At 52.6% G+C, this 13460-nt stretch overlaps 1 protein-coding gene across 3 annotated transcripts in view; it reads right to left on the bottom strand.

Annotated features, from left to right (window-relative positions):
* Positions 1-13460, bottom strand: part of Mok (MOK protein kinase) — a 37389-nt gene that overhangs the window by 11131 nt on the left and 12798 nt on the right. For 2 of the 3 annotated variants that reach the window (XM_023705631.1, XM_023705629.1), the window contains exons 3-6: positions 7900-7989; positions 6172-6242; positions 1363-1565; positions 621-799 (exon numbers count right to left, since the gene is read on the bottom strand). In XM_023705631.1, the coding sequence (XP_023561399.1) occupies positions 621-799; positions 1363-1565; positions 6172-6242; positions 7900-7989 (543 nt within the window). The remainder of the gene's footprint in view (positions 1-620; positions 800-1362; positions 1566-6171; positions 6243-7899; positions 7990-13460) is intronic. The other variant, XM_023705630.1, reaches the window with a different exon arrangement.

Below are 13460 nucleotides of genomic sequence, written 5' to 3'. Positions count from 1 at the left end.
ACCTGCCCCCCGCCTGCAGTGACAGGAGAAAAAGGACGACTGGGTAGGTGGCATGGCTCCAGTGCAGGGTCCGAAGTGCCCTTCCCGGCTCACGCCAAGCTTCAGCATGTAAAGCAGAACCCAGGGCTACAGTGAAGTCGCCACTCAGATTTGCAAAGTGACAAATCGTTCATTATGAGCCATGGGCTGCCCCTGTGCAGCGGGACAGGGAAGCCACAGGTCCTTGCCTGTTCCGGGGAGGCCACAACTCTCAGGGACGCCTGGGGGAACGTGGGGGCTGGGGCTGGGACTGCTGCCCGAGGTACCTTTGTCCTCAACCTGGTGAGTTAAGCAGAGCCTCTCACCCCCCCAGGATCCCAGAGGCCTCGCGGAGGTGGCCAGATGTGGCCTCTCTGTTTAAGACCTGTTTGTCTGTCTCTCTCATTATCAAGCCCAACAGAGGGACCCTGCCCACCACCAGGGCCTGCTGGCTCCATGGACAAAACAAGCAAGGAAGATTTATGGAACAGTTACTCTGCTGAATTAAGAACTAGAAGGAAGTGGAATGCCTGAGTCTGGGGTGCTGAGTTCACAGGCATGAGGCAGCCTCACCAAGGCGCCGAGCAGGGCCTGATCCGTACCTGGCGATCTCGTAGAAGACACAGCCCGCGCTCCACAGGTCCATCTTGGAGGTGTAGAAGCCGTCAGTGAGCAGGCACTCGGGGGCCCGGTACCAGCGGGTGGAGATGTACTCAGTGTATGGTGGCCTGGAGTAGACACTGTGGCACGACCCGAAGTCCCCGAGCTTCAGGATGTCCTGCTGCAAAACAGAGGACCAGGTTGTCTTGTCTCCTGTCACACGGGCAGCCCAGGTGCTGAAGTGAGATGTGCGATGAGGCTGTGTAGGTATCAAGGATGGGGACACATCTACTCTGGCGGAACTGGAAACACCTTCCCACAAGGCCACATCCTGGTGCGGGACCCTGCTCAGGCCCAAGTGTCGTCCCGCTCCAAGGCTCTCTCAGCAGGTAGCCCCAGAGAGGTGCAGGGACGCAGTGCAAGGCACACTCTACATGTGGGTGGCAAAGGTGGCTTCAGAGTGACACACCCTCAGCTGTGACGTTCGACCCCACCCTGCCTTGAGCCCGGCACCTGCGGCACGAGTGCTGGATGGGCTATATTTCCATCCACAGTGTGAGAGGGAACAGCACACCCCTGCAGGCAGGACTATCCGGAGAACATTCGCTCACTGAAACTTCTAAACTCTGAGGGAAAAAAACCTACCAGAGCCACGCTTCCCAGTGCTCGGGAATTGGAACCTTGATCCTGAGAAAGGCTTTATGTCCACATTCATCCAATATCAGGTTTCCTATAAACTCTTACCTTTATGAGTATGTTTTCTGGCTTCACATCTCTGTGGAATATCCCGTTTCTGTGGGGTACGAAGGGAGAGAAGCCGCCAGGCCACGCTCTGCGGCGCGCTCGCCGCGCTCCGGCGCTGCCGCACCTGTGCATGTGGTCCAGGGACTTGCACCGCTGGCGCATGTAGCGCATGACCTTCCTCTCCGAGAGTGGGCGCCTTCTCCCTGTGCAGCCAGGGGTGGAGGAAACTGTCACCGGTGCTGCCTACCCCGTTTTGAAATAAAAAATACGTCCCTTCTTACCTAACAATATGGGAAAATCTAAGTTCCTGTGAAAAACCATGTGCAACAGTCCTAGGCACACGGAGTGCCCAAAAGAACATGCCACCAAGGCCTGTACCCTGGCCCAGCTTCATCTAGGCACCCCTGCATGACACAGGGACACGGCTTGGCCAGGCCCCCGTGCCTCCTATAGGCCACGTCTTCCCGTCACGTGAGCTCTTCACGTTACTCTGAGATGAGGTCTTGCTAGGTCGCCCTGGCTAGTCTCAGACTCCTACGCTGAAGTCATCCCTCCGCCTCAGCCGCCTGAGTAACGGCTGCCGCAGGCGTGTGTGGTGGCTAGCCTCTGGTTATGCTTAACGCAAGCCCCTCTGCTTGCTTCGGGATCCGCAGTTCACGCCACCTTCTCTTCACTGACTGACTGATTCACTGATTTTCAGATAGGCCCTCACTATGTAGCCCATGTTGGCCTCCAATTCACGGTGACCCTCCTGCTTCAGGCTCCTGGGTGTTGGGATCATAAACCCCCATCTGTGCTACCTCTTTTCAAAGCAGATGACATTAAGCTCAGTGCCCAGCAGCAGTGCCATGCCCTGGCAGCCAGCCAGCGCCTCTGCCTCAGCGTCCTGCTGTGTTCCGAACCTTCAGCCCTCTGCGCGGCACATGTCCCAACTCAGTTTCAGTGCTGTGTGTTTTTAGTGTTGCTTCATTTGCTATAATACTGGGGACTGAACCCAGGACCTTCATGCCAAGCCACGACCCCAGCCCTTTTTAATTTTCTTCATCTATTTTTTATTTTGTCTTTTATGTAGCCTGTGCTGGCTCACACTTGTGCTGCTGCCCCAGCCTTCCAGACTGAGGTTACAGGCGTGCCACACTACCATGGACTAAGTGCGCAGATTGCAAAGGTGCACAATGACCACGGTCACTTAACAATTCAGAAACCCACTTTGCCCTCCCTGAACACATAGGTCTAGGCTTATAATTTATCTTGGCAAATAAACATGTTCTTTTTTTCCTCTGCATAACTATGTTTACAACATGCAGACAAAAGAAAGTAATTAGGCAGGCATGGTGGTGCACATGTGTACGCTCAGCACCCGGGAGACCAAGGCACGAGGATTACTGCAAATCTGAGGCCAGGCTGGGCTACACAGTGCGACCCCACCTCAACAATAACAAAACAACAACGAAATTTAAATTGTAAGACACCAAAGTACACTTAGCTTCTTCATGGCCTGCGATCACTTTTGGCTCTGTTTCACATTATTTATTAGCAGTCTCCCAGAATCACACCGAAGACGTGGCCAGCCTTTCCGCACATAGCCACTGAGCAGCCCTGCCCCACCCCGCTTGGGGCAGGAGGGCAGGGAAAGGTCTGGCGGCCACAGCTGGGCACCCCGTCTGCTGAACATCCTAGCCAATCAAGGAGGCTTTCCCTGCCTGCTCCCTGGTGCCATGGGGACCTGCAGCCCACTGCTGTGTCCCAGGGTCCCCAAACATGCCCCCACACTCGAAGCTCAGAGCACGAAACTGGCTCCACAGTCATCTGAACCAGAACTGGGAAAGGCAGACGGTTAGAGCGTCTCACCTGCCCATCTTCAAGGCCACTCAGGAACCCTGGGAACAGCAGATGCCAAGGTGGCACACGCCTGTAATCCTAGCACTTGGGAGGCTGAGGCAGGAGTATCACCCTGAGTTCTAAGCCCGCCTGGGCTCCCTAGTGAGACCCTCTATCAAAAACCAAGGGGCTGGAGAGATGGCTCAGTGGTCTAAAGCACCTACTTAGAACAAGCTAAGCAAAGCACAGGGACCTCGGTTCGATCCTCCAGCACCACATGCCAGCCAGCCCGCCCCCTGGTGGGCTGAGCTGGCCACACACACACACACAATAAATAAATGTAATAAATAAAAATAAATAAATATTTAAAAAAAAAAAGAAAAGAACAAAAACCAAAACAAACAACAAATAATTTATAATCTCTCCAAAAATGTCATCTATAATGCCAGTAACAGTGTACAACTTCTTGTGGGGTACAGCAGCTCGGGCCTCTGCTTCTAATGCCTCTGAAGGCTGGGACAGGAAGCTTACAAATTCAAGGTCAACCTGGGAAGCTGTGAGACCCTGTCTCAAAATAGAAGCAAAAGAAAAGGGCTGCAGATATAGCTGGGGGCTGGGGGCTGCTTGCCTGGCGTAAGTCGCTGCCACAGCTTTGTCCCTGCAGCCCATCTGGCACACAGCGCTCAGCGAACCTGCCTAGGCCTGGAGGTACCTGCCAGGCTCACTGCCTGAGAGAGGGGCCGCTGCCCCCGCCCCAAGACCAAATGCTGCTCTGGAGGGCACAGTTGGGCATCAGGGATGGCGTGGACCTGGCCACACTAAGTCCACGCCCAAGGCAGCGGCAGGAGAGACGAAACTCCACCTCTTTTGTATACACAAAGTGCACCGTGAAACCAAAGATTGAACAGAACTCTCCACGAGGGTGAAATTCACACTGCTAAGCGATAAAGCTTCGCATCTCAGCTCAGCTGCTAACAGGTCCTCTTTCCTGCCAGCACACACAAAAGGCGCATCCTACCGTCAGTGGGTCAGATCTGATGAAATATAAAAGTGCCACGGAATTAGTGGGACTGTAATGCACCCCAGCACCCGGAGGCGGGGCGGGAGGCCTCGAGCTTAAGTCCAGCGTGAGCACGAAACAGAACAAAGACACTGACGTCACCGAGCAGAGCAGTGCCTGCGAGGTTTCTGCGTCACTACGCGCGACAAGGCAGGACGCGGAGCTCTTTGTGGGAGGGAGTCCCAGGTAGCAGTGACAGGCAATCACGCCTTTATTTTTCCATTTGTTCACAGCCCAGTACTGTGACTCATTTCAGGCCACCTGCCCCAACTGCAGCCGGGACTGGAGCCACCCAGGGCTCTGGGGGTCTGCTGGACGTGGACCAGGTGGGGAGTGGGGCACGGGACCATGTGGCCTCGAGCCAGGCAGGGGCCGCCCTGGGGCCTCCAGCTCCCAGCTGGGGGGTTATCCCCGCCCTAACTCCAGACTCCCCTTTCCTGCCACTGTGGGAGGTCACATAATCCCAGGGTCCCCAGCCCTCAGCGTCACCAGCTAGACAGCGAGCTCAGCCTACAGCCCACTTCCGGGCTGCACATTAGCCCGTGTGTGCACAGAGGACACACGCGTGTGCACACAGAAGACACGCATGTGCACAAAGGACACACAGGCTAAAGAGAAAAGTGTAGGGCAGGGCGAGGACCACCAGAGCACCAGTAACACACGCCTGCTGCGGCAACTGCCTGGGCTCCCCACTGCTCCAGGGACTGCAGCCTCCATCCAGACTGCTTGAACAAGCCAGCAGGCCCGTGAAGGTCACTCCTGACAAGCCTTCTCTGTCATGACTGTCCTGAATGGCATTTTTAAAAACTGCAGCAGAGGTGAAGCGTGCTGTCTAGGCTGGCCTCAAACTCCTGATCCTCCTGCCTCAGCCTCCCAAGCGCACTCGGCCGGATTCCCTTCCTGTGCTCTCTGGCCTCTGGGGCACCCGTCTGCTGGGCCTGCAGTGCCTGGGCAGCGTCTGCAGCCCACTCCCTCCCGGCCACACGGCCCTGACCCAAAGGGTCCCGCAAGAAGTCATGCTGAGCCCGCAGACACACATGGGAGTTGGCAGAGGGTGCGGCACAGGCTCTAACTCCATGGCACATGGAGGGCCCAGCCCCAAGGCAGCTCCTCCCCCAGCAGAGATCCACAGGGGTTCCACCCATTTACAGACAGCAGCTTCTGCCAACCTTACCTACTCCTAGTGCTAGTGATGTGCAATCACGTAACGTAAGCCATGCAATAAGATAACTTGCTCTGTGTTCTCTATCCGTGACTTCAACCAACTTTAGCTTGAAAATGGTTTTGTAGGGCTGGGGAGATAGCTTGGCAGTCACAAGGACCTGGGTTTGATCCCCAATACGGCATACCATGCCAGCCCGGGGTCCTCAGGTCCCCAGGTGCGCTGTGCCAGCCTCAAAACCAGGTGTGGTGGTGCACGCCTGTAATCCCAGTGCTGGGGAGGGTAAGATAGGAGGCTCACTGAGTCCAAGCTGTGTAGCGAGAGCCTGTATCGAAGAAAGAAAGACACAGAGAGACAGAGAGAGAGAGAGAGAGAGAGAGAGAGAGAGAGAGAGAGAGAGAATGACAGAGACAGAGAGAGACAGAGAGAGACAGAGAGAGACAGAGAGAGACAGAGAGAGACAGAGAACAGTTCTGTATTTGTGTCCATACTCAACATGTTCCCACTTTCTCCTCATCACTTCCTAAACAATGCAGTGTAACAACTATTGTTTGTTTAGGGTTTTTTTGCAACAGGACCTCAAGGCTGCCCTTGGACTCTGGCAGATCCTCCTGATCTGCCTCAGCCTCCCCGGAGCTCTACACCATGCACTTACCCATCATTACCGCACTATGTTGCTGCGTGGCTTAGAGAACGACAGCGGAGCACATGTGAACCACAAGCTCCAAAGAAGACCGGAGGGGAGCTTTCCAAGTGCTCTATGTACCTCGGATGAGCTCATAAATATTCATGTCCATAAGCTCACATATTAGTGCAAGAGAACCGGACTTCCTGTCACTGAAGAAAAAAGCAGACTTTTAAAACATTTTTCCTCCCTTTAGTCATAAAAAATAAACAAATATTTAATTCATTTGTAAATATTTCGGGTAAATGTATAGCAGTCCTACATCAGGAGAAGAGGGTACAGTTATGAAACAGTACAGGTTTGTATTTTCAATCAATATTTCAGCTAAAATTAATTTAAAATGCCAGAAAACCCTATGTTAATATTCTAAAAGGTTTTTTTGGGGGGGTATTTAGGACAGAGTCTACAGGGTCTCACTGCATAGATCGGACTCACAGTGATCCTCCTACTTACAGCCTTCCAAGTGCTGGGATTACAGGCATGCGCCACCATGCCCAGTCTCAATCCACTGTCTCAGTGCGCCCTGGGGCCAGGCCGGCATGGCAGGCTTGGGGACTGAACTTCTGGCCCCTGCATCTGCCTAAGCAGCCTTTTTGTTTTGCTGCTTTTTTTGAGACAGGAACCCACTATGTCTTCCAGGCTGATCTTGAACCTGGAGCAACCTTCCAGCCTCAGCCTCAGCCTCAGCCTCCTGAGTTCTAGACATGTAACCAACACACCTGGCTAAAAACCCTTCTTGAAAGAAGCTATGCTTTTTTTTTGTAGTTCTTCATTTTATGTATTTGGTACAGGGTCTCACGAAGCAGCTCAGACTTCTAGTGATCCTCCTGTTTTCAGCCTTCCAGGGGATTACAGGCGTGCACCACCGTGCCCAGACTTGGTCACCAGCTCAGCGCACCCCAGGGGCAGGGCCGCTGCAGCGCACAGGACAGGGATCGAACCCTCATCCCTGAGCTTGCCAAAGCAGGTGCTTAGTCCGCTGAGCTATCTTGCCAGCCCTGAAAGAGGTATGTTTGAAAATACAAAGTTAGGGCCTGGGAGATAGCTCAGCAGCATGAGCCCCTTCCTGCCTGCCTGGCAAGTACAACGTCCTAAATTCAATCCCTGGAGCTGCAAAAAGGTAAGAAATTTAAAAAAAAAAAAAATTAACTACTAGAAGAGAGAGAAAAAGAGGCCTGAGAGTTAGCTAAGCAAAACATCAAAGAAAACGGGTCGAATTCGTGCTCCCTGGTCACGTGCTCAGTTCTCATCTCTACACTGTGCACCCTGCACAGAAGGCCCTACACCAGGCTCGGGAGCTCGGGGCAGGCCTTCAAGGAGAAGGCTCCTGGGGCCAGGCCTTCTCGTCCTCTCTTTTTTCTAGCTGAACAGAGGAACTTTGCACTCCTAACATCCCAGCACTTCAGGAAACCTTTTTTTTTTTTTTTTTCTTTCTTTCTTTCTTTCTTTCTTTCTTTCTTTCTTTCTTTCATCTTTCTTTCTTTCTTTCTTTCTTTCTTTCTTTTTTTTTTTTGTCTGCTCTGATACAAATGTGACAAAAGAAAAAGTGAGGCGCAGCACCAGCAGCCAGGAGGCAGAGGAGGGAGAACCGCTGGCATCAAGGCCGGCCGGGCTGCCGCGCTGCCGGGCTGCCGGGCTGCGCGGCGCGCTCAAAGCGCGACTGGACTGCGTGGCAAGTCCCTGTCTTAAAACACCTAAATCGAATAAAACGAAGTGAAGCCTGGTGCTCCCGAGCTATGCAGCGATATGTAAAGTGTCCACCATGCGGTGCCTACAAAGCGCTCGCCCAGCAGCGCTTGGCACACTCACAAGATCACCTCGTGCAGCGAGAGGATGTTCGGGTGCGGGTTCAGGCGCCGCAGGGCTTGGATCTCGAGCAGGCTGTTGACCTGCTCGACACTGGGGCGGGTGGGAAAGACGAAAGTGGAGAAGCAGGTCAGCCTCAGAACAAGGCTTATCAAATCTTAGCCATTATCTGTCATCAGAATTTGAAAATTTAGGGCCAGGGAGATGGCTCAGGGAATAAGCGCTTCCCTGGCAAGCGCAAGGGCCTGAGTCCAATCCCTGGCTCCACCAAAAAAAAAAAAAAAAAAAAAAAAGACTTTGAAAATTCACAAACTTTACTTTTATTTCTTTTTTGGTAGCAAGAATCCAACTCAGGACCTTTCACTTGCCAGGAAGTGCCCATGCCACTGAGCTATCTCCCCAGCCCGAAAATTCATAAACTGTAAACCAGTTGATTAGGCTTCATTTTTCCCACCAGAAATCGAGGTTAATCGCTATCTCTACATTATTTTACAAAAGCTGAGGTTCTATTTGCAGTGCTGAGGACTGAAGCCAGGGCCTTCGCACTTAGCTACATTCCTGGCCATTTCTTGTATTTTTTATTCTAAGACAGGATCTCCCTGAGTCCCTAATTTGCCTATGCTGGGCTTGACTTGAGGTCTTCCTGCCTCAGCCTTCTTGAGTGCTGGGATTATCAGTGCATGTCACCACAAGCAGCTAAAATATGCTTAGAAATTACAACACACCTTAAAATTTTCCCCACTTAAGAATATGAAACCATCTTTGATAGTTTATTTCACATATTGAGAAACACAGATACTAAGATGCCTGATTAAACTTAGCAGTAAGATTAATCATTAAGACCATGAATGAGACGATATCCATTGGGAACTGAACACTTGAGCAACGCTCACCTGGCCTGACCCCAGCATCTGGCCCCAGGAACAAAGCTGCCCCACTCGAACGCTCCACTTCGGGAGCTCAGGGCAGGCCTTCCAGGAGAAGGCTCCTGGGGCCGGGCCTTCTCTTCCTCCCTTTTTTGTAGAGGAACTTCGCACGCCTAACATCCTAGCACTTCAGGAAACCTGAAGTGACAGTGACGGAGGGTGACTCTGTGCTCACCTGCAAGCCTCCCATGCAACACAAGCCCCAGCCCCCAGGAGGCCATCCCCTATGACACCTAGAGCCCTCCAGTGCCCTGCGATGACTCATACTTCAAGAGACGTGACCACCAGATACTTGGGGGAGACATTTTTCCTTCAGAGGGTGGGATTCAGAATTCTGTCTTCTATTTATTTATTTTTTGGTCTGAGCAGGGTCGCAATCTAGCCCAGGCTGGCCTACAATCCAAAGTGATCCTCCTGCTTTAGCCTCCCAGACACTGGGATCACAGGCATGCACCAGCATGTCCAGCAGCAGGATTCTGTTCTTTTTGTTTTGGTTTTCTTGATACTGGAAATCAAACTCAGGATCTCATGCTTGCCAGGGAGGTGCTGTGCCACTGAGCTATATCCCCAGCCCCTATACTTTTTTTTTTTTTTTTTTTTGGGACCAGGGATTGAACTCAGGCCTTTGCGCTTGCCAAGGATGCACTTATTCCACTGAGCCATCTCCCTGGCCCCCGCCTATACTTTTAACATGCAGAGGCTTCAGTGATTTGTCAGGGTATCTAGAGCACAGTCTGGACACACTGCTGACCATTACTGCAGTTCTATTTGCAGTCCTCTCTGATGAAACTCAAGTACTAGTTCAGTAGTCGCAGACACTGTCCAAGAAAGCACCCAGCCTGGCTGAGTTCCTGCAGAGGCTGGGGAGCGCCCAGAAGGCGTCCTTGCTGCAGCTGCCTAGGGAGCAGACACCCAGCCTGGCAGAAGGAGGGCTGCAGGTCACCGTGGGAGGCGGATGGCAACCTCAGCGTCACCCACGATCGCCTGTGTTGGCCAGGGCTGGGCCAGGCTCAGGGGCTGGGGGCAGGCACTGGCGCCTGGGTGACCTCTACCTAGTAGGCATACCGGGCGGGAGGCGGCAGCTGCCAGGCCTCTAGACTGAGAGCCAGGTGACAGCCAGCACCCATCATGGCCAGGCTGTGGCGACAGGGCCGGCTAGGGATCTGCTCTGCTGTCATGCCAGTTGCAGTGCCTGGACCCAGGTCAGGAAGCCGAGACAGGATGCCCACAGTGCTACCCACTGCACAGCTGCCGAAGTCACCATGAGGAAACGTCACATTTGCGGAGCCTGGTAGCAGGCCCACTGCTCACCTGGAAAGCCACATTGTTAGAAGGGTGAGGACATCAGAAGGACAGACTGATTTAAGCCAGCATCCCCCGCTCTTGCCCCAGGGTCCTTCCGGTGCAATCGCTGCCCTCCTGTGGACTGGCCCAGACTGAGGCTGCAGACAGTGCTCCCAGGGCAGGGAGGAGGCGCACACTGCAAGCCAGAGCAGGGCGAAGCCCATAGCAAGCCCCCAGCTGACAGAAGCCTCTGTGACCGCCCCTGGGCTCCCGCTAGGTAGCGATCACCCAGGCTCCAGCGCCTGCCCCCAAGCCCGGTGACCACCATGCCTCTCTCTGCAGCACTCTGCAGGCCAGGGGTTCTCTCCGGGGCAGGACTCAGCTCTCCTGGGGACATGTAACAATCTCTGGAGACGGGTGGCTGCCACAAATGGGGGGTAGCGGCAACCTGAGGCAGAAGCCCACAGTGCAGAGCTGAGAGGATCTGGGCCACGGGGTCAACTGACCCCGCGGGAAGAGCCGGCCGGCCTACTCCTGGTCTCTCACACAGCCAGCCACATGGCCGTGTTGCTCTAAAAAATATCCACTCATGCCACAGTGATAGAAAACCAGGTACCAGGCCCAGCACATCTTTTGCCTATGCACACAGGACTCGTCCATGTTCCAAGCATTCTCTGAGGATGACAACTGACACACTGACTCTGACAGGCTCACTTGTCAGGCACACTGCCAGCCGCCAGCTGGGCACCTGCTCAAGTAACAGTGCGAGATCAAAGGCAACGAACTCAGCCTCTAGCAAACATGAAAAGAAAAAAATGAAAAAGCAGAGAAACAGCCTTCCTAGGCTTGGTGTCCACACTGGAATATAGCAATGTGAGGGGAGAACAAGGAGGGAGATGTGTCCCCATGACCCAAAAGGATCTGGAGTGAAAGCTGATGCCCACAGAGAGCGAGGAGAGAGACAGTAACACAGGTGAAGGAGGAGGCAGGCGGCACCTCTCCCTGAGCCCAGGCTCGCTGCATGGAAGAAACAGCTCAAACCTGCAGACCCACAGTGACTACTGCAACCTCAGAGGCCTCCACGGGAAGCGGACCGGTGGAATGGAGCAGTGGATATAGCAGGCTGCAGGCTCAGATGTTCCCAGGGGAGGGCAACAGGCCAGAAGCCATCCTGGAGAGCAACTGAACGAGCTCGGAACTCAGGGCGGCTGTGGCTCCACTGAGCAGCTCCCAGCTGAGTTCAAGCCGACAGGAGCCTTGCGGACTAATGCAGGCTGAATGGGTCTAGGCCAACCTCACGGCCAGAAAGCAGCCTGAACTGCAGTGGAAATAAAGGTGCAAGCTCGCTGGGATCAGCCACTGCCCAGCCGCAAAGCCACAGCTGGCTTGCTGGGATTAATCACCATGGACCTGAGCTGTTTGCCCACTTTGTCTACTGGTGATGGCAGAGACATGTGTTAAAATAAACATTTTTTTTCTTTCTTTTCCTATTTTTTGGTTTTTTTCTTCCTTGATCTTATTTATTTTTATGTATTTAGTACAGGGTCTACAGGGTCTCACTACACAGATCAGACTTGTGATCCTCCTGTTTTGCAGCCTCCCAAGTGCTGGGATTGCAGGCGTATGCCACCATGCCCAGACTCATTCATGGCTCAGCGTGCCCTGGGGGCAGGGCCTGCGTGGCAGGCTGGGTGGGGATCAAACCCCTGGTCCCTGGTCCCTGGTCCCTGTGTCTGCCTAAGTAGGTTTTGTTGTTGTTGTTGTTGTTGTTTTTGGCGGAACCGGGGATTGAACTCAGATCCTTGTGTTTGCCAAGCGCTTATCCTACTGAGCCATCTCCCCAGCCCCTAAGCAGGCTCTTTAATCCACTAAGCTATCTGGCCTGCCCTTGATCTTGTTTTTATATGAATGTAAATATGGTTTCTAGGGTTTTTTTTGGTGCTTTCTGTTCTGATTGTATTTTATTTTTTCCTTCTCTTTCCCTCCTGTCTTCTTCACCAGTTTCCCAAACTTTGCATTATCTCCTTTGTCCAGGCTTCCTTCTAACCTCATTCTCTTCTTTTATTTTTCTATCCCAACCCAAAGCAGGAGAGCTGCAAGTTTAAGGTCAGCCTGGGCTACAAGTAAGCTCAAGGCCAGCCTGAACTGTACTGTGAGACCCCGTCCCAAAAAGACTAAAAAAGCCAGGCATGGTGGCACACACCTGTAATCCCAGCACTTGTGAGGCTGAAGCAGGACAGTTGTACAAGACCAGCCTGGACTACAAAGTGAGCTCAGGGCCAGCCTAAACTGTATACCAAGACCCTGTCTCAAAAGGACAAAAAAAACAAGGGACCATGAAAAATCAATCAAGCACCTGCTAGATGATTTGAAGAACAATAACATAACTTTTTTTTTTTTTTTTTGCAGAACCAGGGATTGAACTCAGGCCCTTGCACTTGCCGGGGAGGCGCTTATTCCACTGAGTTATCTCCCCCGCCCTAAAAGGGCACAAGGATTTTTAAAAAAAAATTTTTGGTGGCCTCAGGATGCCTTCAGGGCAGGTTTGGTTTGGCTTGAGAATCTAGGGGTGGAACCACAGCGTCCTGAGCCTCACTGCTTTGTCTCAGCAGGCACTAAAACCACTGACCTCATGGGCAGGCTCTAAGAACATAACATTGATGGGAGCCAACGAAAGGCAAGAGATAGCATAAAAACCCTGCTCACAGAGGTAATGGCAGGAAATTCCCAAGCAGGAGAAAAGACTTTTTTTATTATTTTTTTATTTTAGGACAGGGACTATAGAGCCTCAGCGCGCTCCAGAGGTGGGGCCAGCACAGCACACCAGGGATCGAACCCCAGCTGCGGCGCTCTGCCCGAGCAGGCACTTTAGTCTGCTGAGATATATGGCCGGCCCTAGAATTGGACATACAGAAAAGTGAGGCATACAGAACCCCAATTAGCTATGATAAAAAAAAAATTACACCAAGGCACAGGATAGTTAAGATTCCAGAAATTCAATAAAAGAAAAAAATATCAAAAGCTGTAAGAGAAAAGAAATAAATCCCCTGTAAAGAAAAGTTCATCAGAATTACACCAGATGTTTCAACACAAACAGTGAAGTTGAGGAGAGTCTGGAAAAAAGTATTTCTAACCCTAAAAGAAAACAACCTTGGGGCTGGTGAGATGGCTCAGTGGTCTAAAGCACCTACTTAGAATAAGCTTAGGGGCTGGTGAGATGGCTCAGTGGTCTAAAGCACCTACTTAGAACAAGTTTAGCAAAACACAGGGACCACGGTTCAATCCCCCAGCACCACATGCCAGCCAGCCCCGCCCCCTGGTGGGCTGAGCTGGCCACACACACACACACACACA

This window comes from Octodon degus, unplaced genomic scaffold, assembly GCF_000260255.1.
Source record: "Octodon degus isolate 3935 unplaced genomic scaffold, OctDeg1.0 scaffold00226, whole genome shotgun sequence".
Classification (NCBI taxonomy): domain Eukaryota; kingdom Metazoa; phylum Chordata; class Mammalia; order Rodentia; family Octodontidae; genus Octodon; species Octodon degus.
The sequence above is the reverse complement of the archived record's forward strand: the minus strand, read 5'-3'. Positions and strand labels throughout refer to the sequence as shown.